This window comes from Fusarium fujikuroi, chromosome FFUJ_chr05, assembly GCF_900079805.1.
Source record: "Fusarium fujikuroi IMI 58289 draft genome, chromosome FFUJ_chr05".
NCBI classification, from domain to species: domain Eukaryota; kingdom Fungi; phylum Ascomycota; class Sordariomycetes; order Hypocreales; family Nectriaceae; genus Fusarium; species Fusarium fujikuroi.
In genome coordinates, this window is record NC_036626.1 from 3,571,473 (window position 1) to 3,595,989 (window position 24,517).

The 24,517-nt window shown below is 49.4% G+C and overlaps 10 protein-coding genes; 2 read left to right on the plus strand and 8 right to left on the minus strand.

The window, feature by feature from the left end:
* Positions 1-292: 292 nt before the first annotated feature.
* Positions 293-2,474, minus strand: FFUJ_07867 (probable MTO1 protein; the record flags this gene model as incomplete). XM_023578168.1 has 4 exons in its annotated part: positions 293-796; positions 906-1,979; positions 2,040-2,304; positions 2,380-2,474. 4 exons carry the CDS (start codon positions 2,472-2,474, stop codon positions 293-295), a joined length of 1,938 nt encoding a protein of 645 aa, XP_023431510.1.
* A 276-nt stretch (positions 2,475-2,750) lies between these two features.
* On the minus strand, positions 2,751-4,537 carry FFUJ_07868 (probable vacuolar protein sorting protein VpsB; the record flags this gene model as incomplete). XM_023578169.1 has 2 exons in its annotated part: positions 2,751-3,356; positions 3,467-4,537. 2 exons carry the CDS (start codon positions 4,535-4,537, stop codon positions 2,751-2,753), a joined length of 1,677 nt encoding a protein of 558 aa, XP_023431489.1.
* Positions 4,538-4,981: 444 nt separating this feature from the next.
* Positions 4,982-6,303, plus strand: FFUJ_07869 (probable maintaining mitochondrial morphology protein mmm1; the record flags this gene model as incomplete). XM_023578170.1 has 2 exons in its annotated part: positions 4,982-5,019; positions 5,085-6,303. 2 exons carry the CDS (start codon positions 4,982-4,984, stop codon positions 6,301-6,303), a joined length of 1,257 nt encoding a protein of 418 aa, XP_023431378.1.
* A 304-nt stretch (positions 6,304-6,607) lies between these two features.
* On the minus strand, positions 6,608-7,758 carry FFUJ_07870 (related to CAAX prenyl protease 2; the record flags this gene model as incomplete). XM_023578171.1 has 3 exons in its annotated part: positions 6,608-7,087; positions 7,232-7,612; positions 7,705-7,758. The coding sequence occupies 3 exons, from the start codon at positions 7,756-7,758 to the stop codon at positions 6,608-6,610; spliced, it is 915 nt and encodes a 304-aa protein (XP_023431379.1).
* A 3,648-nt stretch (positions 7,759-11,406) lies between these two features.
* Positions 11,407-14,065, plus strand: FFUJ_07871 (uncharacterized protein; the record flags this gene model as incomplete). XM_023578172.1 has 3 exons in its annotated part: positions 11,407-13,283; positions 13,338-13,762; positions 13,812-14,065. 3 exons carry the CDS (start codon positions 11,407-11,409, stop codon positions 14,063-14,065), a joined length of 2,556 nt encoding a protein of 851 aa, XP_023431380.1.
* Positions 14,066-14,857: 792 nt separating this feature from the next.
* FFUJ_07872 (probable membrane-bound O-acyltransferase domain-containing protein 5) lies at positions 14,858-16,767 on the minus strand (the record flags this gene model as incomplete). XM_023578174.1 has 5 exons in its annotated part: positions 14,858-15,324; positions 15,388-16,406; positions 16,468-16,567; positions 16,634-16,678; positions 16,746-16,767. The coding sequence occupies 5 exons, from the start codon at positions 16,765-16,767 to the stop codon at positions 14,858-14,860; spliced, it is 1,653 nt and encodes a 550-aa protein (XP_023431381.1).
* Positions 16,768-17,593: 826 nt separating this feature from the next.
* On the minus strand, positions 17,594-18,924 carry FFUJ_07873 (putative GDP-mannose transporter; the record flags this gene model as incomplete). XM_023578175.1 has 4 exons in its annotated part: positions 17,594-18,030; positions 18,081-18,461; positions 18,514-18,604; positions 18,667-18,924. 4 exons carry the CDS (start codon positions 18,922-18,924, stop codon positions 17,594-17,596), a joined length of 1,167 nt encoding a protein of 388 aa, XP_023431382.1.
* Positions 18,925-19,573: 649 nt separating this feature from the next.
* FFUJ_07874 (related to ketoreductases) lies at positions 19,574-20,696 on the minus strand (the record flags this gene model as incomplete). XM_023578176.1 has 2 exons in its annotated part: positions 19,574-20,500; positions 20,574-20,696. The coding sequence occupies 2 exons, from the start codon at positions 20,694-20,696 to the stop codon at positions 19,574-19,576; spliced, it is 1,050 nt and encodes a 349-aa protein (XP_023431383.1).
* A 1,096-nt stretch (positions 20,697-21,792) lies between these two features.
* On the minus strand, positions 21,793-22,424 carry FFUJ_07875 (related to P.aeruginosa regulatory protein mmsR; the record flags this gene model as incomplete). XM_023578177.1 has 3 exons in its annotated part: positions 21,793-21,921; positions 21,973-22,344; positions 22,395-22,424. 3 exons carry the CDS (start codon positions 22,422-22,424, stop codon positions 21,793-21,795), a joined length of 531 nt encoding a protein of 176 aa, XP_023431384.1.
* A 708-nt stretch (positions 22,425-23,132) lies between these two features.
* Positions 23,133-23,941, minus strand: FFUJ_07876 (related to F-LANa protein; the record flags this gene model as incomplete). XM_023578178.1 has 2 exons in its annotated part: positions 23,133-23,687; positions 23,777-23,941. The coding sequence occupies 2 exons, from the start codon at positions 23,939-23,941 to the stop codon at positions 23,133-23,135; spliced, it is 720 nt and encodes a 239-aa protein (XP_023431385.1).
* Positions 23,942-24,517: the final 576 nt, after the last annotated feature.

Sequence of the window (24,517 nt, forward strand, 5' to 3'; positions counted from 1 at the left end):
ATTCGAACAACAAGACAAAGTTCAGCAAGGCTCCAACAGAACTTTGAGCTTGAGCTTGAGCTAGAATATCCTGCATATACCCCCTTAATGTACAACACTAGCGTCGATGATGATAGAACAAATCTTAAACTGCATATTCGAACTTTCAGACTCGAATTCCCAATTAGACGATAATGCTGAGAGTGTGGCAGAAATCTTTGACTTTTAAAAGATCTATTTAAAACCTCTCTTTTCCCCCCCCAGATACCTTATTAAATGAAACGCCAGTTATATGCGATTGATCCCAATTAACCTATACACTACCTCGATTCTTATTCGTCCTTTCTGTCTTGCGCCCACGTGAAGCATCATTCTCCAACAAGTATGCTTCAGGCCTTCGACGAACGTGAGCGAGCAAACGTAAACTGCCCGACGGAGTCACGCCTTCGACATGCCTCGCCTGTGCGAGGTTCTCTGGCTTCGCTGCCTTGAGTGCCTCCTTCTCTGACATTGCAAGCCCAGGGATATTGTCATAGTTGAGATCGAGAGGTATCTTGACGCGCTCATCGTTTGTTAGCTGCTTGCGCTCCGACTCGGCGATTTTGATGTACGGGGCATAAAAGGACTCGATTTCAACACGTCGGCGTACGCGAGGCGGAAAGTCCATTACGCCTGGGATGACTGGTGCAAGCCGATCGACGTCGACACGTGTTTCAGGGTTTGAGAGACGGAGGACATCTATACCATCGCGACGCTGAGTGTTGCGCTTCATATGGTACCCCTTCTCGATCCACTGTAGGGGGCTCAATGACACCGACTGTAGGAGTTTGGTAAGGTCATCAATCTGCTGTCTCTCATCACGGAAACGACTCCAGCGCTTCTCCGATATGACCGCCCCACCCATAGCCCTTGGATGTCAGTCGAACATCAGCGTTGTCAGCACGTGATGCCATGCGGAATTCACTTCGAGAGGTAAACATCCGGTAGGGTTCAGTGACACCTTTCGTGATAAGGTCATCCACCATGATGCCAATGTACCCATCCCCTCTTGAGAGAAAAACCTGTGGAAAGCCCTGAGACGAACGACCGGCGTTAATGCCCGCAAGGACACCTTGGCCAGCAGCCTCCTCATACCCAGTTGTGCCATTAATTTGACCAGCCAAGTACAGACCGCTGATGGCTTTTGTCTCGAGGGTCGACTTCAGACCACGTGGATCGATGTAGTCATATTCAACACCGTACCCGGGCTGAAGCATTTTTGAGTTCTCGAGACCTGGGATTGTGCGCAAGACCTCCTCCTGCGCCTCAGCAGGAATTGTCATGGACAGGCCATTAGGGTAGATGACAGGGCTGTCCAAACCTTCGGGCTCGAGCCAAACTATGTGTCGTTCCTTGTCGGCGAAGCGAATGACTTTTGACTCGAGAGAGGGGCAGTAGCGTGGGCCCTTGACTGTCTCTCGAATGTGTATGGTCTTATCAAGGTTTTCACGCACTATCCGGTGAGTATCCTCCGTCGTGTACGTAACACTGCAAGTCATCTGCTCCTGAATGGCCACGGTTTCGTTGAGGTAACTGAATGGTGTTGGTGGGTCATCGCCATACTGCTTCTCCAGCACATCATAGTTTATGCTCGCTGCGTCAATTCGGGGGGGTGTGCCAGTCTTGAGGCGTCCCAGCTCGAAGCCCGCATCACGCAGTGACTTGCTCAGCCCGAATGTCGCCGCCTCACCGAGTCGACCAGCTGGATATGCCGTCAGCCCGATGTGTATTTCGCCTCCGAGAAATGTCCCTGTTGTTATGATGACCTTTTTTGTTGGGAGAGTTTGACCGGACTCCAGGCGCACGCCCGCAATGCGACTTGACGCGCCTTCGAACAATTCCTGAGGCTCAGTGACGATATCGGACACGCTGTCGAGTACGATCGACAGATTGGGATACGAAGAGAGTTCGGCCTTCATGTGTTTCTTGTAGAGTTCTCGGTCGATTTGAGCGCGGGGTCCCTGTCGCCGGGTTCATTAGTCACTGATTATTCCAACAACGATTCCCAAGAGTCGACGAACCCAGACAGCAGCGCCTTTTCGCCGATTCAGAGTATGAAACTGTACACCTGATTTGTCGATAATTCTCCCCGCCAATCCATCGAGCGCATCGATCTCTCGGATTATCGTGCCCTTGCCGATGCCGCCAAAACTCGGGTTACAGGAACACGTTCCCAAGTTGTCGATTTTCGGCGTTACCAAGGCTGTTCTTGCGCCAGATCGTGCAGCAGCAGCACATGCTTCAGCGCCCGCATGGCCGCCTCCGATTACGACGACATCGTAAGGTCTAGAGCGGGGTGTCAGTGATGGTTTGCGATGCGATGGGTGTCATGACGACGAGATATTGTTTGCTGAGACGTACTGTAAATCACCGGAAACAGTCGCAAGGTACCGCCGTCTCGTAATTGTCCATTGATGCCGTAGTGCGGCTGCCCTAGGTCTTAGTAGCGCACGCATTTCATGTTGTTGTCGTCGTAAAATTTGCCCTCATGACGGGATCAAGCTCCAAATTTTGAGTGTTGGCACCAGAAAGTACGGGTTTAGTCAAGGCATTTCATCCAATCAGGTTACAAATTGGCGTTCCCTCACCCACATCAGTACTTCATCATGATACATCCTTGCAACAGACAGGAAGTTTAGGTACAATTCACTGGTAGGCATTATCTGTATTTGATCTAAAATGGCTCAAAATACTCGCTGCAATTTATACTATCTCTCATGTGACTGTAATCTCTACCTCCTACCACGGCTCTCTGGCCATGAACTGACAGCATCATCCACCTCTTCTAAGAATGTCGCCGAGTTGTGAATTATTGTCCCTCCTAAAACTACTCTGACGCCCGGACTCGACGCGTTCAATTCCGCAATCATCTTGGCTTCCTCATAAGTCGCACCCCCGACGATGAATACTATTATATCCTGAGGTTTGTCCTTGGTCGTGCCACCACCTTCGACGAAGGGGTATTGCTGATCCTTGAGTCGCCCTTTGATCAAGTTCTGGAGGGTAGTCTCCAACAATGGGCTGTGTTGTGTATAGACGTTTTCTACTCCCTTCAGGCCCTTGAAGCGGCTGCCAGTACCGGAGAAAATGCCAGCCGATTCGAAGATTTCTGAAATTCCGCCCTGAGACTGTGACGCTTGAAGGGAGTTGTGATACGCCGTCACCTTGCTGACCAAATCCGCCTCTCGCGGAGATACGTTTCCGGCAGCGACGAGGAGGTCCTGAAGCATGGGCAAAGTGTTGGAAGGATGTTTATGATAGCGGAGAGCATACAAAGCCACAAGGCCAACCTTACTTTCTGGTGTGACGTTCGGTGATTGAATGAGTCGCTGAATATTCTATGAATTGTATTAGCTCATGCCCAAGGTTCATACAAGAGGACAAGTAATACCTTTACGTCAGTCCCGTGGTTGTCGTTGCAAGCCAGACTTTGTTCCAGCTCACTAACCTCTAGGAGGTTATCGGCAGCTACACGCCTGCTAAGTTCTGATACCAGGGTAACATGTTTGCTGACGTTGCCGGAGAGTTTTCTGAATTCTGGATATTCTTCAATAAATCGCTTCATATCCGATATTGACTCGATGTTCTCATTGTTCTTGGTTTTCGACTGGAATTGGCCAACGTATTCCTTGATGTTGCCTCCAAGGTCGCCAAAGTTCAGAAACATGTTCTTTTTGAAGAATGGGTCCTGGTCCTGTGATAGAACGATCTCCTTTTGCTCTGGGCTAATATCTGGAACATCGCTTAGATCGACACGCCCATTCTGAATACCCAAGAGATGGTGAACCATGGCCTGATATGTCCACTGTGTGAGCAGTGGCGTCACCGGATCTTCCCGGCGATCCAACACAAGCAGAATGGGAGGAGTATCAACTTTTCGGAAGTCAAACAGTGAATCCTCTTGGGTCATCAAGTACCGGACCTCTGACGCGAGCTTCTTCGCCAGGGGGCTTGTCTTCTGATATCTAATGAGGGGCTTTTTCTTGAGTGAGAGTAATACGGCAACCAAGCCCTCTGAGCATCGCTGTAAAGAGTCGGGATTCCATGTATCAGGACTCCCTGCCCAGATTCTCTGTTGCGGAAGGGTAAAACTGAAAGAAAAGAGATCAGGGTTGATGACATTGTAATCAGCAAAGTGCTCTTGCACCAGTTTGACCACCTCGTGGTCATCAGCCTCAGCCAAGCGTTCCAAGGACGACTTCTTGACAACATTTGTGAAGTACAAGTGATACTCGCCATATTTGGGATCACGAAGCTCATCTATGAGTAGCTGAATTGATTCCGGCGATGGCCGCACAAATGATAGACATCGTAGGTGTCGCATCTTCTCACGCGCAGCATTGTCCAGACGGTCGATGAGATAGACCTCATGGTTGAGAAGAGAAGACTGTGTGACCGCAGTCGAGACGATAGAGACTGTTTCTCTATCGAGTAAGAGAATTTTCATCTTGGCAGACGACGTATCGCTCGTCGTAACCACCTTATTGATGTACCCTGATACTGCTTGGGCGACGTCCATATTGATGGCTGGGGGTCACCGGCGCCGCGTAACGTGTTATTCCCGAGCTGCTATATGAGGTCTTTATGAGTGTACGTGTCATGCAGTGAGAGACACCAGGTATTCCAGTAGTATTCAGGGCCGCGATTCAGAGAACTTCTTGTTGTTAATGATTGATGTTGTGAACAGGGAGACCTCTAAGATGCCACTGCCACTGTAGTCTATGTGTTGTAGGTGAGCGCCCCACAGCCTTGGAAGTCTGGCCTGGATGCCTTACATAATACATGAGCTATCCGCGCTACCAGCCTCAACCTTCATCATGGTAGCTCTTGGTGACATCAATGAGATCATTGCCCACAAGAGCTGAAATGGTATCCATGTCTTCTTAATCATCTAAGCTTGGAGCTTCCAGTATAAACAGAGCGCAGTGGCTTTGAGTAGCATCTAACACCTTATTCTTCTGCCATGGAAGCAGATACTTGTCCCCGGCTGATAGAGCCGACGTAAGTGAATCAAAGAACCCTGCATCATGAGAAGTCCTTACCAAAGCTGACTGATGCTCTGATAGTCTATCCTTTACGCAAGGCCTCATAGTCGGACAGCTCTCCGTGGTTCTGGTATTGGCCGCATTCATCAAATTCTTCATCTTCGGCGATCCTCCTTCAGCAGACGTCACAGCTTCGCTACGAGCTACTGAGAGACGGTCAAGAACTCTTGCTCACAAGCGCTCATTACTAAGTGTCAGGAGCCCGGCAAACCGTGGAGATAGATCTCAAGACAGATCTCTTAGCCGTAAGAAGTCCACTGTCCTCAGGAACCCTCCAACACTCACCATTGGATCGATCCTGAGTAAAGCGTACTACAATGTCGACAGTCATCAGCCTGAAAGTCTCGATTGGTTCAATGTTCTTATTGCGCAAACGATTGCTCAGTTTCGAAGTGATGCTCAGCATGACGATGCCATTCTTGATTCACTTACTAAGGCATTGAATGGAGATTCAAGGCCGGATTTCATTGACGAGATTCGGGTTACCGAGTTGAGTCTGGGAGAAGACTTTCCGATCCTGAGCAATTGCCGTATTATCCCTGTCGATGAAGATGGAGTGAGCCTTGCTCCTGGAAAGAAGTTCGATCCGGCAACGGCAGCGAGAGATGGCTTACGTCTCCAGGCGCGTATGGACGTCGATCTGAGCGACATGCTTACTCTGGCCGTGAGGACAAAACTTATCCTTAACTATCCAAAGAAGCTATCTGCGGTTCTACCCGTGGAACTCGCTGTTTCTGTGATCAGATTCAGTGGCACCCTTTCCATCTCCTTCATTCCCAGCAACCCCTCTCAATCGACACCCACGAGGATGATCTTCAATTTCCTGGACGACTACAGACTGGATTTTGAGATTCGGAGCCTTCTCGGTAGTCGCTCCAAACTGCACAACGTACCCAAGATTGCTCAACTTGTCGAAGCTCGCCTTCACCGTTGGTTTGATGAGCGAGCTGTTGAGCCTCGATTCCAGGAAATTGCCCTTCCAAGTCTCTGGCCGAGAAAGAAGAACACAAGAGGTCCCGAGGATGCTTCAACTGAGAGAAGCGAATCTATCGGTCGATCACGGGGTAATGATGCTGGCCGGGATCATCGAGAAGAGGTACGTGGGCGAGGAGGCGACGCAGAGATTAGAGACAGAGGAGCCGGAGGGACGGTTCGGCATCGACGAGGGACGAGAAGCAATGACAGCGATGACTTCTCGATGCCAGGGTCACTGCCTGATTTCCAGGTCGCGGCCTCATAATTAGATACCTACGTATAGTCAGGCTTTGTAAACGAAATAAAAGCTCTACTCATTCCATCCTGAAACAATTTTCGGTTCTCCCGGACTTTGGTAGACCAGATGACGATCTAATTCTGTTGGCTATTCCTTCACCTGACTACTATTTCCATGCACAGACAACGAGGCTACTGTTAGCCCCAGTGCTCATGTAGGTCATTTAGCTTGACATTTCATATGGGGCCGGAGCGTGGTCTGTGAGAGGACCATCTCATTTGTGCATACGATATTCAACAATTCGATTGCGAAATGCATGAATTAGATAATCTTAGAACTTGGCCAGCGCCATCGGTGTCTCGGTCAACAAGTACAAATTCTGCCACCAAGTAACTAAGCCGCCCACCAAAAGTACGTAATAAGCCACAGTCCACATCTTTCTAGACGAGGCTACGGACGGATCACCCTCTGGCAGCCAGTGAGGATCAAGCTGGCCCCAAAGACGTGGGAGGCCCATGCAGTTGCAAAAGGTGTGCACGAGCACAACGGCCAGCAAGCTGCCAGTTCTTAGAAATAAGAAAGTGGCATATGCTCCGAACAAGGACGTGTACGACAGCTGGAGCAATGACCGTGCGATAGCCACAGGGAGAGGAGTCCGTGGGTGAGTGACACGGAACTCATAAAAGTGATGAAGGTGAGCCAGGCCGAAGATGAGCGGCGACATGAAGATAGTGCCGGCCAGGCTGGCTCCAGAACGGAGAAGCAGTGGGACACCAGCAGAGCGGAACAAGCATTCTTCGGTAATAGGACCCTTCAGAATAATTAGTCAACATGGATTGCGGAGCGGTGAGATGACGAGGAGGCTCAAGACGAGATAACTGTGGGGATAAGAGATTGACAAGGGGGAATATGAAGGAATCGACAGCGAGATCAAACAGTTTCAGGATGAACGTACCGCTACCATGTTTCTCCAGGTTGGCCAGTCAGTCCACAGATGCCTCAGAGGCTGAAGACGAAGCCATTGATGAGCCGCGCCATCGATGACGAGAGACTCATACAAGGGGCCTGCAAACAGCAGGGCTGTGAGCCAAAGCGCACGCACAGCATCGACGAACCCTGGTGGCCAGTAGCCCATGAAATGCAAGGGCTTCTCAACGGCAATTGCACCGTGAGATGAGAGCAGGTACAGCGTCACGAGGGAGCATGCTGCCGTTGAGAGTGAGACGACAAAGATGCGTGCGCGGATAGCCTCAGGGGCATCTCTAGAGCGAGTGGGCGAAGGCCTTGTCGCGGCTGAGAAGTAGAGAGGGATGACGTAGACGAGACAATAGACAACCTTTGGATACGTATGTTAGCAAATTTCGATGAACTCATGACACGAGGCTGAGTATGAGTTTTATGGAGGTTGTGATGTGATGTGAGGCTCACCAGCAAGGCTACGGCTTGAGGCGGTGCGAACCCCGCAGAGCTCAAGATAGACATGGCAACGATGTCAGAATCGATGGTTCGAGTTTGAAAAAGGATATGAATGCGAATTATCTCACTCGCAAGGGTGAAGAGGTGAGGAAGTCAAGAGCTAAAAAGACACTTGCGGGAATGTTCCATGGGGCAGAGCAAGATGGTGGCTCTTGTCAGAGAAAGAAAGAAGTCATTCGAGGAGTTAACCAAGTAAGACTGCTCTGCTGCTTAAGGAAATAAAAGCCGAAAAAAATGAAGCCCTCACCAGCCACAAACTGGGTAACTCCTATTGTTCAAAACCATTGTTTGTCCTTGTTGGTTGCGTCTTCAGTTTCGCTTACTCAGTAACAATCCAAGAATAGCTGTTTCTTTTACTGGTTGGCTTGGGCACTGAGAAACATCACAAAAACAGAAAAATTGTGCTGGGCACTTCTCCTCCACAAGGCCTTGCTCGTCTTCATTTTACTCTGCATATCGCTTCATGGGTCGCATGCACTATTACATGCGGTGAGCTGCACGGCACAAGAGTTATTGAACGAAGCGAAATGATGTGGAGATGGTATAAAACATCTCATAGCCTGAGAACAAGATACGAATGCAGGGTCAAAACTAGCTTAAACGAACAGACTAAAATGCTAGAGCAATGCTATTTGCTGTGAAAATACAAAATATTCATCGACACTCGTGCATGACTAGAATGCATCAAAGTCTTGAATATCTCGGCCAGTTAAACTTGACTTTTTCCCATGCTCAGCCACGTTCTGGGTAGACACTCCAGGATATATCCCTTTTGTTTGCAGGGCAATGTCATGAATCAAGAGGACCCCCAATGAGCAACGGTACCTGCATTAGCTAGGTCCAGCGGGACTTGGATGCCAAAAACAGAGGAGAGGCGGTGATGGCTCTGGTTGGATCCCCAAGAACGGATGATCGTCTGGAAGACGCGATGATCAGAGCTAACATCTACCCGTACCGACTACGAGTGAGCCGGTGACATTGCAGAGGCAAATGGAAAAGGAGATGAACCTGCTTTCGCTATCGCAGAAGGGGTCATGGTGAGACCATGGTAACGTTGGCAGTCTCAACTTTTGTTCTCCTTGGACGATAAGAGAAGGTGAAAATGATGAGTATCTCGAAAGTTGACTGCAGTTGTTCGGAAGAGCAACCTCATGCGACCCTCCGAAACTTCAGGAGCCAGTGGCTTCAACCCCTTGTCCCGGAACAGATCGAAGCGGCTCAAAAAGCCCATGTAAGCCGAATGCTAAAGATAACATACATGCACGCGATTCAATAAGCAGACAACGCGAGTTTGACACGTTGAAAAAGGCACATGTGAGATTGCGCGCGCCAACAGCTCAAAGCTTAAAAGGATGTCTGGTTATATTACCGACTGTCTTTGAGGAATGGCTTTCGCTGCCCGAAACGCACGAGTCAAAGAGTTCCGTAGACCTCAAGGCGACCAAGTGGAGAGAACTTGCATGTTTTGACCTTTCTGCAGGTCTTGGTTTCGAGAAGCGCTGTTTCTCTGCTGGTAAACTGGAACTGGCGCAAAGACAGAGCTCTGATCCAGATGAAGGTACACCGACATACACTCAGCTTGTTAGACGAGGGATGTATCTTGCCAGCTCAGAGCAAGTGGAACACTTTAGGTAAAACAAGCGCCTGGAAGAAAACATCATAGGCCGCCGGAATAGTGACCTTCAAGGACAGCTGTACTTGAGTAACTGCGGTTTTCAGGCTGCACGCTTGATTCCTCCAGAATTTTATCGGATTGAATGGCTGATGAGAGCCGAACCCGTCCATCGATTCCCAATCGTCTCATATAGAATCTGTACGGAGTACGTGCTTCATCATATCCAGGATCAACACCATTGATGGCCTGCCACCTGGCAGAGGTGGTCCAGTAATTTCTCCAGGCCATGTCTCTTCCGCAGTGGAGGAGAAAAAGCTGAAGATACTGATCCTAAGCGACAGAAAGCTTGATGTAGATTCATCGTAAGTTAAGGAAACTCCTTGAAGAGTTAATTTTGGCATCTTGTGTCGAGGTACAAAGTTTCCCTGCTGCCCAAGAGCTTGCTCAAGGTATCCAAGTCCTGTCTTGCAGCAGATACTATTGGTATCTTACGATACAACATACCGGAGCTATTGCCAATTGGGCACACAGGAAGAGGCTCCCCGCAATAGCGTCGATAGTGCAGTCCAACCAGTTCCAGTTCACAGATCCGATCCACAACGGCACAACCCCAAGTACAGTTCTAAAAGTTGAAGGTGTGTTGAGGAGGACAAATCAGAGCTCAGAATAGGTCCTGAAGACAAGTCTTGAGATTGCTCCTTTTATTCTCACAGATATGGTTCGTCCTTTTCTCTCTTGCTTGAATTATGCTCAAGTTGTGAAAACCTCTGTACATAGGTACTCACTCAACCTTGCTTCGTCAAAGTTGCGGTGTCGTTCCATGCCCTGTTCTTCTTTTTTTTCAGTCCTCAGCGTCAGTCAGAGCGCCCCTATCTCCCTCAGGTCTCCTAGCTTGACCAACAGCCCCTGTCCTCCAACGGTCCCATCGTCGCCGCGCCCCGTCTGCAGGGGCAACCCTGCTGCAGCGAAGGTAATATCCCAAGGCCGCTAGTTGCAGAATGGCGCTTGCAACCACTGGCTGATGTGGTTTTGCCCAGTACACGTCTATGATCCAATACCAATTGCTTGTGTCAAGAGCCTCTGTAAGGGTGAGAGGCTGTGAGGTCTGTGTGCTCGGGTCGTTCCATACCCTCGTCGTTCGTCTGGTCCTGGGCTCTTTAGTCATTATTACCACGAGAGTTAGGCTGTGTCTTGGACAAGGTAGTACTGTTGCTACTGTAAGACCAGCAGAACGAGAAGCTGGAATACCCACAGTACAGCTTGTCCACCTTCCAAGGTTCAGGGCAGCCTCCAGGTCAAGTCGGTTTAGCAGGAAGCAGGCACATAGGCCGCTGCTCCTGCCGCCGTTGGTCGCATGTGGAGGGACCGTTGCTTCCCTTTTAGCTAACTTACCCGCCGTCCCTTCCCCATGATCTTGTCTTTCTCTTTCCGCCTCTCGTTTCGTGCTTTTCCAACCAAACTACATACACTCGCTATAATCGGCCACTGGCCAGTCACTCATTCAAGCCTTTGATATTCAACACACTCTTTATCTGGACTCATTAGTCGTTAGTCGTTAATCGTTGTTCTTGTCTTGCTCTTCTTCTTATGGTTTCTTTCAATTTTGGTAATTAATCCTTCAATTGCTATATCGAACGAGTCTTTTTTCCTCCCACGGCCGAAACACCAACGATCCACTGCGCGACAACTCGATCTACCCCGGCTCGTTTCGCATTGAATTGCTTGGTCTCTGCTTGGTCCTATTCCTTGGAACATTGGACGCTTCAATAATATCGTCGCTTTTATTTTGGTGGTTTTTAATATCTTTGCCATTGTCCGAGTCCCCCGGCCGTGGCCCTTGTGACGACCTCCGAGTTCATTGACCCACCTCCGGCCCCGACTGAGCTCGACTTCGCCAGCCCGATATTATTCAAGATCGAGATCTTGGACTCAATTGCATTGCATTGCCAATTTCGAGGGCAATCGCTTTTCTTTTGGAAGTTATTCTTGGTCTCCTGATGTCCTGGAAATCACGGTCATTATCGCCTTGTGCATAGAGCATGTCGGTCTCACCGTCGAGCTCTCTGCCGCGCAAGGCATTACATGAGCGTAGTAACTCTCAGAACAACTCTCAGAATAACCGTCTCGGAATTCGGGTCGTCCCTTACAGCCCTCCACGGGTTGCCTCAGATGGTACCGTCACATCAAAGACAATTACTTACGCTGATGCGAGTACCGAGACCGATTCAGAGCTTGCTCAGACACATGGTTCCCCGACACATTCCTCCGACTCTCAGTTTGAAACGCCATCACCATCCCTGCAGCGGACCCGGACTCGAAGTACAGTGCTTTCTCCATCGCCATTAAAGCGCCCTACTCGATATCCATCCTCCGAATTTGACCAAAACCCTGCACCCTGGTTGCCCCATTATGATACCGATGGTGATGATCATACTTCTTATGCTTCACGCCCACCTTCCCGGGAACCCTCAACTTCACCAAGACCTCCTTCTCGCAAAAGGGTCATTAATGTTCACGCCGATAAGACCTTCTCCATACTTCCTCAAGATGCTTCTATGTCGTCAAGGGTCGAATCTCTCTGGTCTCTCCCCCCATCTTTCACCACCGGTAACACATCTTATGGTCGAGGATCAATGGGTACATACAGTGACGATCGCCAGAGCCGTCCAGCCTCGCCTATGACTCCTCTCACGGAACGAAACGCCAGTTCTCCAGTTATTTCACCTCGGCCTCGAGATCCGTCCACCCCGGACAACTCAAACTCATCTCCATGGAACTATCGTTTGTTTGGGGGTCTCCGTAAAGTACCTAAAACACCTGACGTGAAGCAAAAACAGCCGCAGACTCAAGACGCTCCACCCGAGTTGCCTCTGCCTACGCTGCCAGAAGCTGATCTGCCTGATCATGAGGCTGGCCCTTCTTCTCAGTGGCTCACTCAAAAGACATCCTTTCAATCTTCGTTATCCGAACAAACCAGATCAACATATTCTGAGAGAACGAATGTGAAAACATACGGATTCAGCTCTCCCATGAATGTAGCAGACCTAAATAGTCTGCCACCCTCATCGATCCATTCCAATATTGAGCTACTCGGGGATCCTTCCTCAGCTGAGGCTTCTTTGCATATCAGCACTCGTCCACAAACCGAGGACAGCAACGTTAACGTCGTAACATATGGTGGCCACTCAGCTTCTTCCTCTGTCGTCGCTGTTAGGAACCGCGTGAGACCTGAATTTTCGCAAGAAAGCTTGATTGTTCCCCCATTGCAACCAAGGAAAAGGAGATCCTCAGACAGCTTTGCTCTGGCTAAATCCCGCTCTCGTGAAACTTTACGATCCCGATCTGCATCAATTACCTCGTTATCGACCATCTTCACCCAAGAGGCTACTAGGGCCCTTTTTGTTGGACCCCCGACAATTTTGCAACACGCTGGTCCATCTTGGCCAGACCTTCAGAACCGACCTCAAGCACGCCCTCATCAATGGAGTGGACAGTTGTCAACAGTGATGTCAGAAAGCGAAGGAGGCAGTGAGCCTGCGTCTCGAGCCCTCTCACTCTCTTCTGTCCCAGGTCGACGTGGTAGTGGGGTTGGAAGCAGTCACAGCAAGCATGTGCTAAGTATGGCATCCTCACTTTTCGGTCTTGAGGAGCATATCGAAACCCCGTCCCACTCAAGAAGCAATTCACTCGAAGCTCCTGCAGCGACCTTCGCGCGAAGCATGCCTCGCGATCCAGCAACCGGTACTATTCGACTAGTTCGCGACCACGACGAGGATGGCGATGGTCTGGCTGATTTGGAAGTCTACCATCATCCCTCGTCTCGGTCGCGGATGGGGAGGTTTTTGTCAAGTTATTCTTCTGATCGGAGTCTGCGATCGACTGCTAGCTTTAATGCTGCTGTTCCTGCCTGGGCTAGGTGAGTAAACAAATAAAATCGGCCTGAGATTGCTGTCTAATTGATTGATTGCAGGGTCTACTATGGCAGTGGCGAGCGAAAGTGGCTGGCTGCCCAACCCTCTATGGAGTCCATGTACTCTGAATACAGCCAGAGTCAGCCTCCCGACGGTCAGCTCAGCCGATCGCCGAGTCAGGATGCCAATGCTCCCAACATACGCAACCCTCGACGCCGGCCTCGTGAAGCCTTACCTCCCCAACATTCAAATACAGGCTCCATGGACATCAGCGCAGCTCCAGCTCACCCCGTGCTTGCTGTCGTGCGTAACATCAAGAAGCAAACCTCTAGCATCTGGTCACCTCACCTGGCTCGAGACCGACGTCCTGTTTCACAAAGCATCTGGCAACCTCCCGCCTCGCAATGGGAAGCACGCAGCGAACTGACTGGCCGACGCAACGCTCAAGTCACTATGTTTGTAGTGGGATTTGTCTTCCCATTAGGTAAGTGCCTGAAATTGAGCATCGAGACTCGGTTCTAACGGAGTTGCAGCCTGGATGTTTGCCGCACTCATTCCTATTCAACGGAATAACCAGACAGAAGACATTGAACGGAACAACAGTACATCTGAGCTGAGCAAACGCAACGAAGCCTCAGCTCGGGCAAGCGGCGAAGAGGATGCCGTTTTCACGAGCGCAATCTGGTGGAGGAAGGTCAACCGAGGAATGTCCCTCATCGGTTTACTCATCCTCGGCGCCATCATCACACTCATCGTGGTCGGTGTTAAACAACGTTGGGGACATTGATACCACTTACCGAAAAAGATGATGATGACCCTGGATCAGAAGGACAGTCCTGATTCCGAAACCTATCATGGAACTTGACGTCATCTCATCAATTTACGACGCATTACGAATTCTTTCCATTTTTGCTCGAACCAATTTGAACTTTGCAAAACTCACGATCTTTATGCACCTTGTCAAAAAGACCTTCAACGACCAACGATTTCTTCTTTCTGAGCGTACCTTTTTCAACGAGACACGATGTTTTGCCTTTACACTTTTCTGTCTCAATATTTCGACGACGTACGACTTTTTTTTTTTCCTCCGGGGCTTCTCATGCAACTACACGCTCTACTGTTCTCTCGAACGTCTTGCAAGTTTGGCCTGAAAGCCTGTAATGGACCTTTGTATAATCAGGAATTGTGGATGATATATACACTTGTACAACTATGTTTGGATTTGGCAGCAATGCTGAGACGAGAAAAAAAGGCCGTCAGCATAGACACTCACTTCACGATACCATGTAATTAATCAGATTAAGGGACATAAACTGGACCTGCAAACCACTACAGATCATCCCAGGCATAGATAGATTAATGAACTGATGTATAATCTGCTAAAGATATTGTATAGTTTTGCCAATGAATTCGCCATTACTCCGTATATGACAGAGAATCAGCTCTAAACTCTTTGTCTCCAGACACCTGAAACACACCATCATAACACCGGATGCGTCTTTCACGTTTGAGACTAGAGCTCTCCGTGATGAGTACGCCGCTATGGTTAATGACAGACCCGCAGCACATGAAGTCTTAATTAGCTTGTCTGGGCCTTTGCCTTATGCGCCTCAATCTCCGCCTTGACCTTTCGCTGTCTCATCTCCATCTCGGCCTTGATTTCTTCCACAGCCTCGTTGAAGTCACCCTCGATATCCTTGGAAATACCCAAAATGGGCTCCTTGCCCGTTAGACTGTCCGTTGAGATTGAGCGCACCAACTTAGCGCTAGCTCGGCCCTGACGCTTCTCGAGCTGCTGCTTCAGGGCGGCCTTTCCGGGGGAAGAGAAGAAAACGAGTGACAAAAAGGTCCAGATGACAGCGTAGAAGTAGACACGGGACCAGGCTAGTAGTGAGCCCTGAAGTGTGAGGACTAGGAAAGGTGCTGTGGCAAAGGTGAAGGTGAGTTGTGTGGCGAGATAAGATACGAAATCGTAGTACTTCTTCTTGGGCGAGGGGTTGCCAGTGATGGGTTCTAGGAAGAATGGGCGAACATGACGGCGGTAATCTAGAAACCATTGTCAGTATCATCTATACGTTTCAGCGTAACCAACTTTTAAGATAGACTCACGCTTTGCAGCTGTCTGAATGAAGCTTGCAAGGACAAAGCTAAGGTAGTATCCGGGATAGAAGCCATGCCAAAGAGCACTTGTACCAAAGGTCATGAGACTAGCGCGAAAACCAGGCTTCTTGCCTCTAGGCGTGACACGCAGATAGACGTAGTTCCTCAACCAGTTGCTCGTGTTGATGTTCCAGCCTCCAAGATATCCTCGGGGATTCTGCGCAGTCTCAACAGCCCAGGGATCAATGTTCTGCAATCGGTTCCAGAAGACCTTGCCCGTAACAGGATCAACACCGTTGTAGCCCATACCCGCGAGGATGCAAGATCCCTCTGTAAGGTACCAGACACCATAGTATTTGAGTCGTGCAGTGAAGCTAACCATGTGCATGATCCAGACACGGCGGAGGAAACCATACTTGATATAAATATCAGAAGTGAGCAGGCTAGGATAGTATGAACCACCTAGAGCCATGAACATCCCAATAAGGAAGAGGCCACTTGCTGCCTTCCAAGCTGCGGGACCACCACTTCGAGGAATCTTTCTCTTCTTCCTCACAGGAGGCTTCTTTGCTGGATCGACATTGGGTGCGTCAAACATGGTTGTGTCAAGCCATTTACGATAGTCGGTGAAGTCGAAAGACGGGCCGGCGAAGAGCGCAGGGAAGAAGAGGACCCAGCCAGCATAGTCGAGAATGGGAGGCAGGTCCTTGAGCATATTCCTCTTCTGGAAATCAGACAGATACTCCTCAGGGAGTTGGCCGTCAGCAACGTTCCAGCAGAATGCACTCAGCTTCATGAGAAGCACCATCTGGGCGCCTGTGACATCAGCCCTTGTTGGGTCGTCGGCGGCTTGACGAGCGATATGGCTTAGGGACATGTGGCCCATGACGAAAGCGAAGCCAATCCATGGCATGTAGGGACTCGTTCGAAGGAATTTGGCGATGCAGTATGTTCCTCCTGCGCTGATGAAGAGGGTTCGGACACCATCCCATAGGTCAAAGAGGCCGACGAGGTAGAAGATTGATACGCTTGGTTGAACATGTTAGTGCGACTGAACATGGATGGGCTGAGAGATCGTTGATGTTGTACCTGATGGCAAAGAGGTTCTTAAGATCTGGTTTAGAGTCGGGGATTCGCTTGAGGACAGCGGCGAGGGGGAATGATATCAGGAACGAGGTGACGAGTTTGACTGAGGTCGTGTTAGGTAGAGGTCTATTGAGCTTGAGGAAGCTCTAGGGCAGGGGGAGTAACCCACGATCGTCTGGGGCAGCACCAACAGTGTCTGCTAAGGCCACAAAAGCTATACAAGCAAAATTAGTTAGAAAAACAGAGTCGCCGTTACAAGAAGAATGCAGCTTGAAACTTACGCCTATGCAGAAAGTACAGCATCTTGCTAGCGGTTGAGGTAGCTCGGGACACAATCAATACCTGTGGAGTCCAAGTGCTTCCAAACTATAGGCTATACAATCCAAGAGGAAATAAAAGGGAGATAATAGGAATTGTGCGTCGGCCTCAGCTATATCATGGCTTGAGAGAGGCCAGAAGAGACAGCTCTTTTGGGTTGATTGATCAATAGGTGAAGGACGTCATTTCCATCCCTTGCTTTATCTAGAATAGAGTGGAAGACAAGATCCCCAACATTTTTGGAGAAGAAGCAAAAAAAGCTTGGACATTCCATGGTAGCAGGTACCTAAACTTAGCACCTACCTTACAGAATGACGTCCTAGGGACCCACGTGGGGCACTTCACGTGTCGATCTTCAAAACTGGACATGACCTTGAGGCTGATCATGAGCCTCGGACTTTATAAGTATTATGTGCCAATGAGGCAGAAGCGTGCTTATGTAGAGCTTTGGTATAGGGCAGTATCGTTTTTAAGCGACTCAAGTTGTGGAAAATTGTCTGTCAACTGGCGTAATCACCAACGCGTCCATCATGACTGAGCTCAGTCAATTATAGGATTCGGACTCAAAAGAAGAATGCATTCAGCGAATAATAACCCCTGTCCGAAACTCCTTCGTCTATTCTCACTAGAAAACAAGTCACCGTCGTGCTCATTACAATAATATACACACCCAAAAACCCTATCCCGGGTTCTGTTCTATAAATCACCCGGGGCCTTTTTATCCCTTGATTCGCAGGAGCCATGTTTATCCACATCATCAACGCCATGCACAGTAGCCTAACCTCTAAAGTTGCGCCTTGCATCGTATCATCTAAGAGTTGGCATCGCGGTTGCTCTTGGCGCTCGCGCTCATCGTAGGCCGCACCGTAGGCAGTGATCCTCCCGAGGACATCGATTGTCGTACACGGGACCAGGCATAGACCAGACCGCTAATGAAGCCGAGGAAGATGGCAGACACACTGCCGAAAGTGACTGGGGCTGAGAAAAAGACCAGGCCGCTAATTGCAATAGGAAGCTTGTTGAGGGCTCCAACCATAGAATATGTTGTCGAGGAGGTGACGCGGATGCACCAAGCAGAGCAGTATGAGATAAAGATAGCTGCAAGGCCAGAGTAGATCATGCCGATAATGATCTTGTTACGGGTATCGTCGGGGAAGTTGCGAGAGAAATTGTAGGCGGACCAGTCCTCTGTAAGAAGCGAGCAGACAACTAGAACAGGGATCGTGAGGAGGTTGTTGTAGTACATGGCTACACAATGTTAGCAACAGAGACATTCACACCGACAGTGCATGACTTACTATCCCAGTCCTTAAAGTTCATCTTCTTGATGACCTTGCGCATGCCCAGCACGTAGGCAGCACTGCAGAAAACGTTCATTCCCATCCAGGCATAACCAGCGTTGAGTGTAGAGACAGCAGCAGCTGAGTCGGCAGTACCAAAGTCACCGTTGATGGCACTCTGGATGTCTGCCCACGCTGCGACGATCGAGCTCAGCACCATGAGACCGAAAGAGAGCAGGGCCAGTGGTGTAACACTGCCGCCGAACCAAAGGACCTCGCCGTATGCGATGACAATAATGGTCAAGTTCTTGAAGATCGTATAAACGGGGACCGAGAGGAACTGAAGCGACTTTGTACTGGTGTAAATCATGCCGACGAGGAGAAGAGAGATAGGGAACCCTTTTTTTCGTGTTAGCATTAGAAGGTCACAACTTGAGCCTCAATAACGTACATTTTCTTGCTCGATCAGAGTCGAAAGGAGCAAGAACCTTGATCAAGCCCAGTTGTTTGCACAGAGTGATTGCGCCAATACACACGACAGCCTACACGGTCCAATGTCAAAAACGGGTACAATGCCTCGTCATGGAGATTTCCTTGCCTGGACAGTCAAGTAGAAGAAGTTGAGATTCCAGAAACTACCCGACACAACATACTTGTTGACAACGGTCATACTGATTGACGACAAACAATACGCCAAGATAGACAAGGGCGGGCTCTTTTCCAACTGTTCAAGGCCACTGACTGGACTTGATCCATACGCTGCGGGAGGCGGTGATCGCGCCTGGAAAGAAGGCTTCTCATTCTTATCATAGTTGTCATTGCCCATCTGGACGACATAGTCCTCGTTCTTCTTGTCGGTCATTATGGCAGCGGACGAAACGAAACGATCGTGGAAGTAAAACGTCGAGATCAGCGCTGGGATGCGGCGGAAGTACCGGGTTTCGCTATCGAGAATCGAAACGAGACGCTATTTGATCGGTTCGTTCTAACGTTGGGTGCTATCGTGGTCGCAGATTGTGTAAGAAAAGGAAATTACAGCGCGTTGGACAAAGTGTTCAGCTCTTTAACCCCCGTTGGAGTCTTTTCTCCCTTAAACTAAAGAGCCCTGTAAAAGAAAGTACGAGGTACGAGCCACAGGGTCGAGGGGCTCAAAGGGAGACGTGGAGCAAATGGAACTTGACTTGGATTTGGGGCGCGTTCCTGCTGAGTCATCCAGAAGGACAGGGGTAAACTTTATGGTGTTGAATGGTATGTGACTTGGAGAGTAAGAGAATGTAAGAGAGTAGAATGTTCAGCCTTTTTCCGGTCCAGATCCGTCTCGATCACACGGCATCTCCTTTCAGGGTCCAGAAATAATGGGTAGTAAGCTCGTAAAAGAATTTGTGTTGTACTGTATCATAGAATTAGCGTTTAATAGTCACTCCACCCGGTACGAGAAATCCAACTGCGCCTGCGCCTCAGAAGTGCCTTAGCACAGCACCCATAACTAACGACAATGTTCATTTCAAAATTCAGGAAGCAGAAGCAGCAGCCTCATTGGTTTCAGGGGCTGCTGCTGCTGCTGTCTCTTCTCCAGCTTCTCTGTCATCGTCTGGTCCAGCTGGAAAGTTGAGGTGCTTCCAATCCTCCAACTCTTCTGTCACAGACCGCATGCGGTCGCGAATGCTCTCAATTGCATAGCTTCCCAATAATAATCGTAGCGGCGGGTACGAGCAGTGTCCGAGTTGCCATACGAGTTCAGCGCACTTGATAGCGCTCGTGGGTCGATACTTGTCACCGAGCCACTGAACAATTCTTCGTGCATGTAGGGCTGGGGATGTTGGATGCCCGTATGTCTCGCTGGGTGGCTTCACAAGAAAATGACCCCATGACGTTGGAAGCGACGTATCTTGCATCTCTGGTTCTTCGGGTCTCACATGGCCTGGCTCGATGAGTGTAGCTTTGATGTTGAACGCATCCGTCTCATAGAGCATGGCCTCGATTAGGCCCTCCACCGCATATTTGGTCGCGCAGTAAGGGCCCAGGCCAGGGACGCCCAAAGCGCCAGACGTTGAGCTGAAGATGAGATAGCGGCCTGCATTCTGCCTGCGGAAATACGGCAGCGTAGCGTGAATGATGTGAAGCGTGCCCATGAAGTTGGTCTCGAACTGGTTACGTATGTCATGCTCATCCTGGTCCTCGCAGGCGCCTATGACACCGTAGCCAGAACAATTGACGACAATATCGATACGGCCAAAGCGCTGGAGCGTACGCTCGATGACGCGATTCACAGATTCGCGAGCGCGGACGTCGCACAAGGCGCCGAGACAGTTCTCATGGATATTCTCCATGTCTTTAAGACTTGTCTCGAATACGCGGCCAACCGACGTTACCAAATCTCCATGTGAAAGTGCACATTTGACAAGGGAGTGCCCCATCTGACCCGTACCTCCAAAGATCTGTATGTGCATCCAACGGTGAGCATATCGAACGAATGAAAGAGCGCTGTGCTGTGCAGGAGATGAATCATACCACCCAGACTAACTGCTTCACTGGGGTGTTGGGCTGTGGAGGATCACAGCTCGCAGGAAGCTGCGCTATTCGCGGCCTCGACGATGCCTCAGTAACATCCGAGACTTCAGTTCTGGTGTCCATCGTGTGCGTTGAGTCTTGGTATCCCCAATTGAGCTGCAGATTCCCGTTATTCAAGTTTGTTGTTGTTGTTTTTGGCTGAATTGAAGAGAAGGTTTACTTTGAAAGCTGTAAACCATAAAACTCCAGGGTCTCGTGTTATGCTCTGGCGGGGTCCAAAACTGTACGTATCAGTGCTAATCATTAGTTAGTAGGTAATCACAATGCCTCCAATCTGACTGAGAATAAAGCATTATCAGAAGTATCTGAGAAGAGCAACAGTCTCTATCCTGAATTGTAAATTATGCTCTCAGAGAATGAATCTGTGCATGTTATGCCCTGGATGTCCCGTTCATGCTTGCTTTCACAGCATTAAAGCTTGCCTGGTCCAGGTCGCTCAAGGCATCTTGAGAATATTCTAGATGCCTCAGACTTGAGCCCAACAAGACAGCTCAAGGTTTGATTCGTCGAGGCACAACTAGATCTTAAGGAGCTGCGCCTTTGCCGCATGCTCTAACTACTACTGCAAGATACTCCCACTTACACGCCCCGCAACGATCCATGAAATACGCTGGAGCCAATGCTATGAGCGGTATTCTTTGCTGACCGTATGATGCGCTCACTCGTAAAAAGTTTGGGACCCTCACATAGAAGAGATATGCACTGCAAATGTAGTAGGAGCTCACAAGCATTTCAGTGAAAACTTCAGTCTGGAACAAGGATGAATAGATATGATATATTTGTATGCTATATGGAACCGGGTTTCTCCAAACTCCCGCTAACTCATCCCCTCAAGAAATAGATCGTAATAAGATACCATATCTGAACGATTGGCAATCGACTTGCTTAGACTGTCACCAATTTGCGACTGAGTTGTTTTCGGTTCAGATCTCACAAAACCGCTCACAAGTCGTATGTTTGTGGTCTGCAACAGACAGACCATGCAAAATGACGTAAAATAGCTCCCAGATCACGTCAACCCTATGCTTTTCCATCACAGCTTCAAGCGGCGCCGTTCATGCTTGACGGTTCTTCAGTTGGACTGATAATTCGGTCGGTCTCCTGGTACTTAGCACCCTCCACTACTATCAAATACTGGCTTGACTCCCACGTGGGCCTCTTACTGGTTGGGCTCACCCAGGAACTGCTTCACATATTCCTGTCGGTGCTCGTTCTTGTCGACATCGGGGCCTCGGTTCAGAGGCGTCCACTTGGGGTCCTCCTTGAACAGTCTCATGGCATGAACATACTGTGGTCGTCAGCCTTTTTGGTTTGCAGCAGAGTACTTCTGTTGACTTACGTTGCTCTCATCAGTAGTGAAGCGGTGGTAAATGCCAGGAGGTAGGATAAGAAGGTCATCCTTCTCGAGCAACACGCGCACCCAGTCGTCATCCTTGCTTCGGACATCAAAGTATCCACGGCCACCACGAATGTATCGAATCTCCTCGTCCTCGTGCAAGTGCTCGGCGAAGAAGGACTTGACCTTGGTTTCGTAGATGTCACCCATGGCTTGGGGAGAGACAGTGATCTCGTCACGGTTCTTGTAGCCACGCTCCTTGGCAAGGTTATCGACCGACTCGAGCTCAGGGAGGTGATAGTAGTAGACACCGATATTCATGAGATCGTCAACACTGACGGGCATGCCCGAGTTATGAGGGAGGCGCTGGTCGCCCTGTAATTTTTTGTTAGTGGGATCGTGCAGCAAAAAGAGGTTATACTCACGGGAAGGCCATCATAGAAGTAAGCTCGCATAGTTGTTAATTGATTCGACGTGTATAGATATTATCCGGGAAAGAGAAAAGTACAGTAGGAATGGTATTGCAAGATCAAAAGTGTCAGCAGGTGGAAGCTCTTTTTGAAGCTTTGAAATGGCCGGGGCCCCAAGCTGTTTATGTACCTACCTACATTTTACAGCGTCCCAATGGTTCCATGGCGGGGTCAACCATGGAATGTCCGGCGAAGGCTAGCGACGTCAGCGCATCAGCGCTACACCAAAACGCAAAAGGTAAAGGTCCCTGCTGCGCTGACATCACAAGCACACGCCTTCAAAGGCCGGGCCCTCAATGGACCAGCTCGTAAATCAACCCAGAGGTTGTGCAGGCAGGACTTGTGTCTTATTTGGTGTCCACCCAAACTACAGTGGACGAACGGCACTAGGTACCTTAGCGCTTCCTTGCACTGATACAAATTTACTATCATATCATGAGACAGCATCATGATGCCTAGGTACCTACTTTACCTTGTGTATCACAAATAACCACCAGTTTTACCAAATGTTCAAAGGCTATTGTTCATTCCAATCTGACAGCGCCATAGTAAATCAACGCTATCGGCAATACATCTGTCCAGTGCCATGCTTCCGAAACATACCAATCCTGAACGCCAATTCATAGCAAATATTGAGCATAATGGCTCTATCGTTCCTTGCTGAAACGGATACCCTTCTCTGCAATTGACCCTTCAAAGCTCTCGGGGCGCAGCTTCTCGAGCCCCGGCAACCATGATGTCGTTTGTACTATCATCCGCATCAACTCGAGGTCGAGCCTCAAACAGACGCCTCCACCAGTTAGGAGGGTCGAGGGGGCGAGAACCGTTGTGCAGAGGAGGGTAAACGTCAGAAAAGAAATACCAAACATGTCCTATAACGACACCCATGATCTCATCCTTGGGAACAGTGCCGTGCAGCACAAGGCTGAAACCCATCAATACCCAGGGCAAATAAGGGGCGGTGAACACAAGTAAGCCAAGGAAGCTCAGTCTAGTCTCTGGGTTACGTCGGGACCATATGTAGACCAGCGTCGAGGAAAGCGGGTGACCGAGAAATGGCATGGAAACAAGGGGCGAGAGAGCGATCAAGGAGGCCATTGAATAAAGTAGTAGCCACGAGAAATGAGCAGGCGATCGACCCGATGACTCCTCTAGCAGGCGCGCATAACGTTGAAGGAAGTAGACATGGAAGAGGAGATCGAGCGAGAAGGGGCCAAAGTAGAGAAACGTCGTCAATAGTCGCCAGTACTGTAGGAGATGCAATGTCAGCATAAGCGTTCGCATTTCAACCATTTGTCATAAAATCAAGAAAACAAATGGTTAGGAAGAATACGAACCTGTGATTTCACAAATACCGCGCGAAAGCTGTAGAATAGTTGGAAAGGAGTGACCATCTGGCATTGAACCAAGGCACTAGTCAGAATTGTAGCGGTTGTCCACCAACGAGTGCATGTTGGCATCTCCCAGAACCATTGTTCAAGAGGCAGTCGGCCTCCATCCATGACTTGATCCATCGATGAGAGCTTTGCGCAGTGCTATGTTGATTAGAATATCTTCCTTTCGGTGGTGCTGAGTGGGAACAGCCAAGTGAGCGATGATCGGATATGAATAAGGTAGTCGAGTAATGGATTTATTTTATGAACGGAAGGAGTAGAGATCGGGTTTGGGTATCAGGCAACACCAACGACTCTTGTTGAGAGCAAGGCGTCAGATGCTGTAAAAGTTCAAGCATGTAAAGTTTTGTTGTTGAACTGAAAGATGACGGAATAGGACGCGCCACGTTGAGAGACTGACGGGTACAGGTAACTTACCTTACCTAGGTGTGTCCAGGACCCCCACCATTCCGTCCGGGAATACGTACCTCGCTTGGCCAGCTCATGCTAGATGTGGCCGTGCAGATATGTGGCCGTGCATCAGTTTCGCGACAGAGTGGCTGGAAATCAATTAAATAAAATCGCGGGGCTGGGGGAAGGCGCGCTCGCTCACACGCTCCCCGTACTCGCGGTGGTCCTTCCCACCTTGCGATTCCACCACCAACACTCTCGCATCTCTCCTACAACCTCCTTTTAACGAGAATA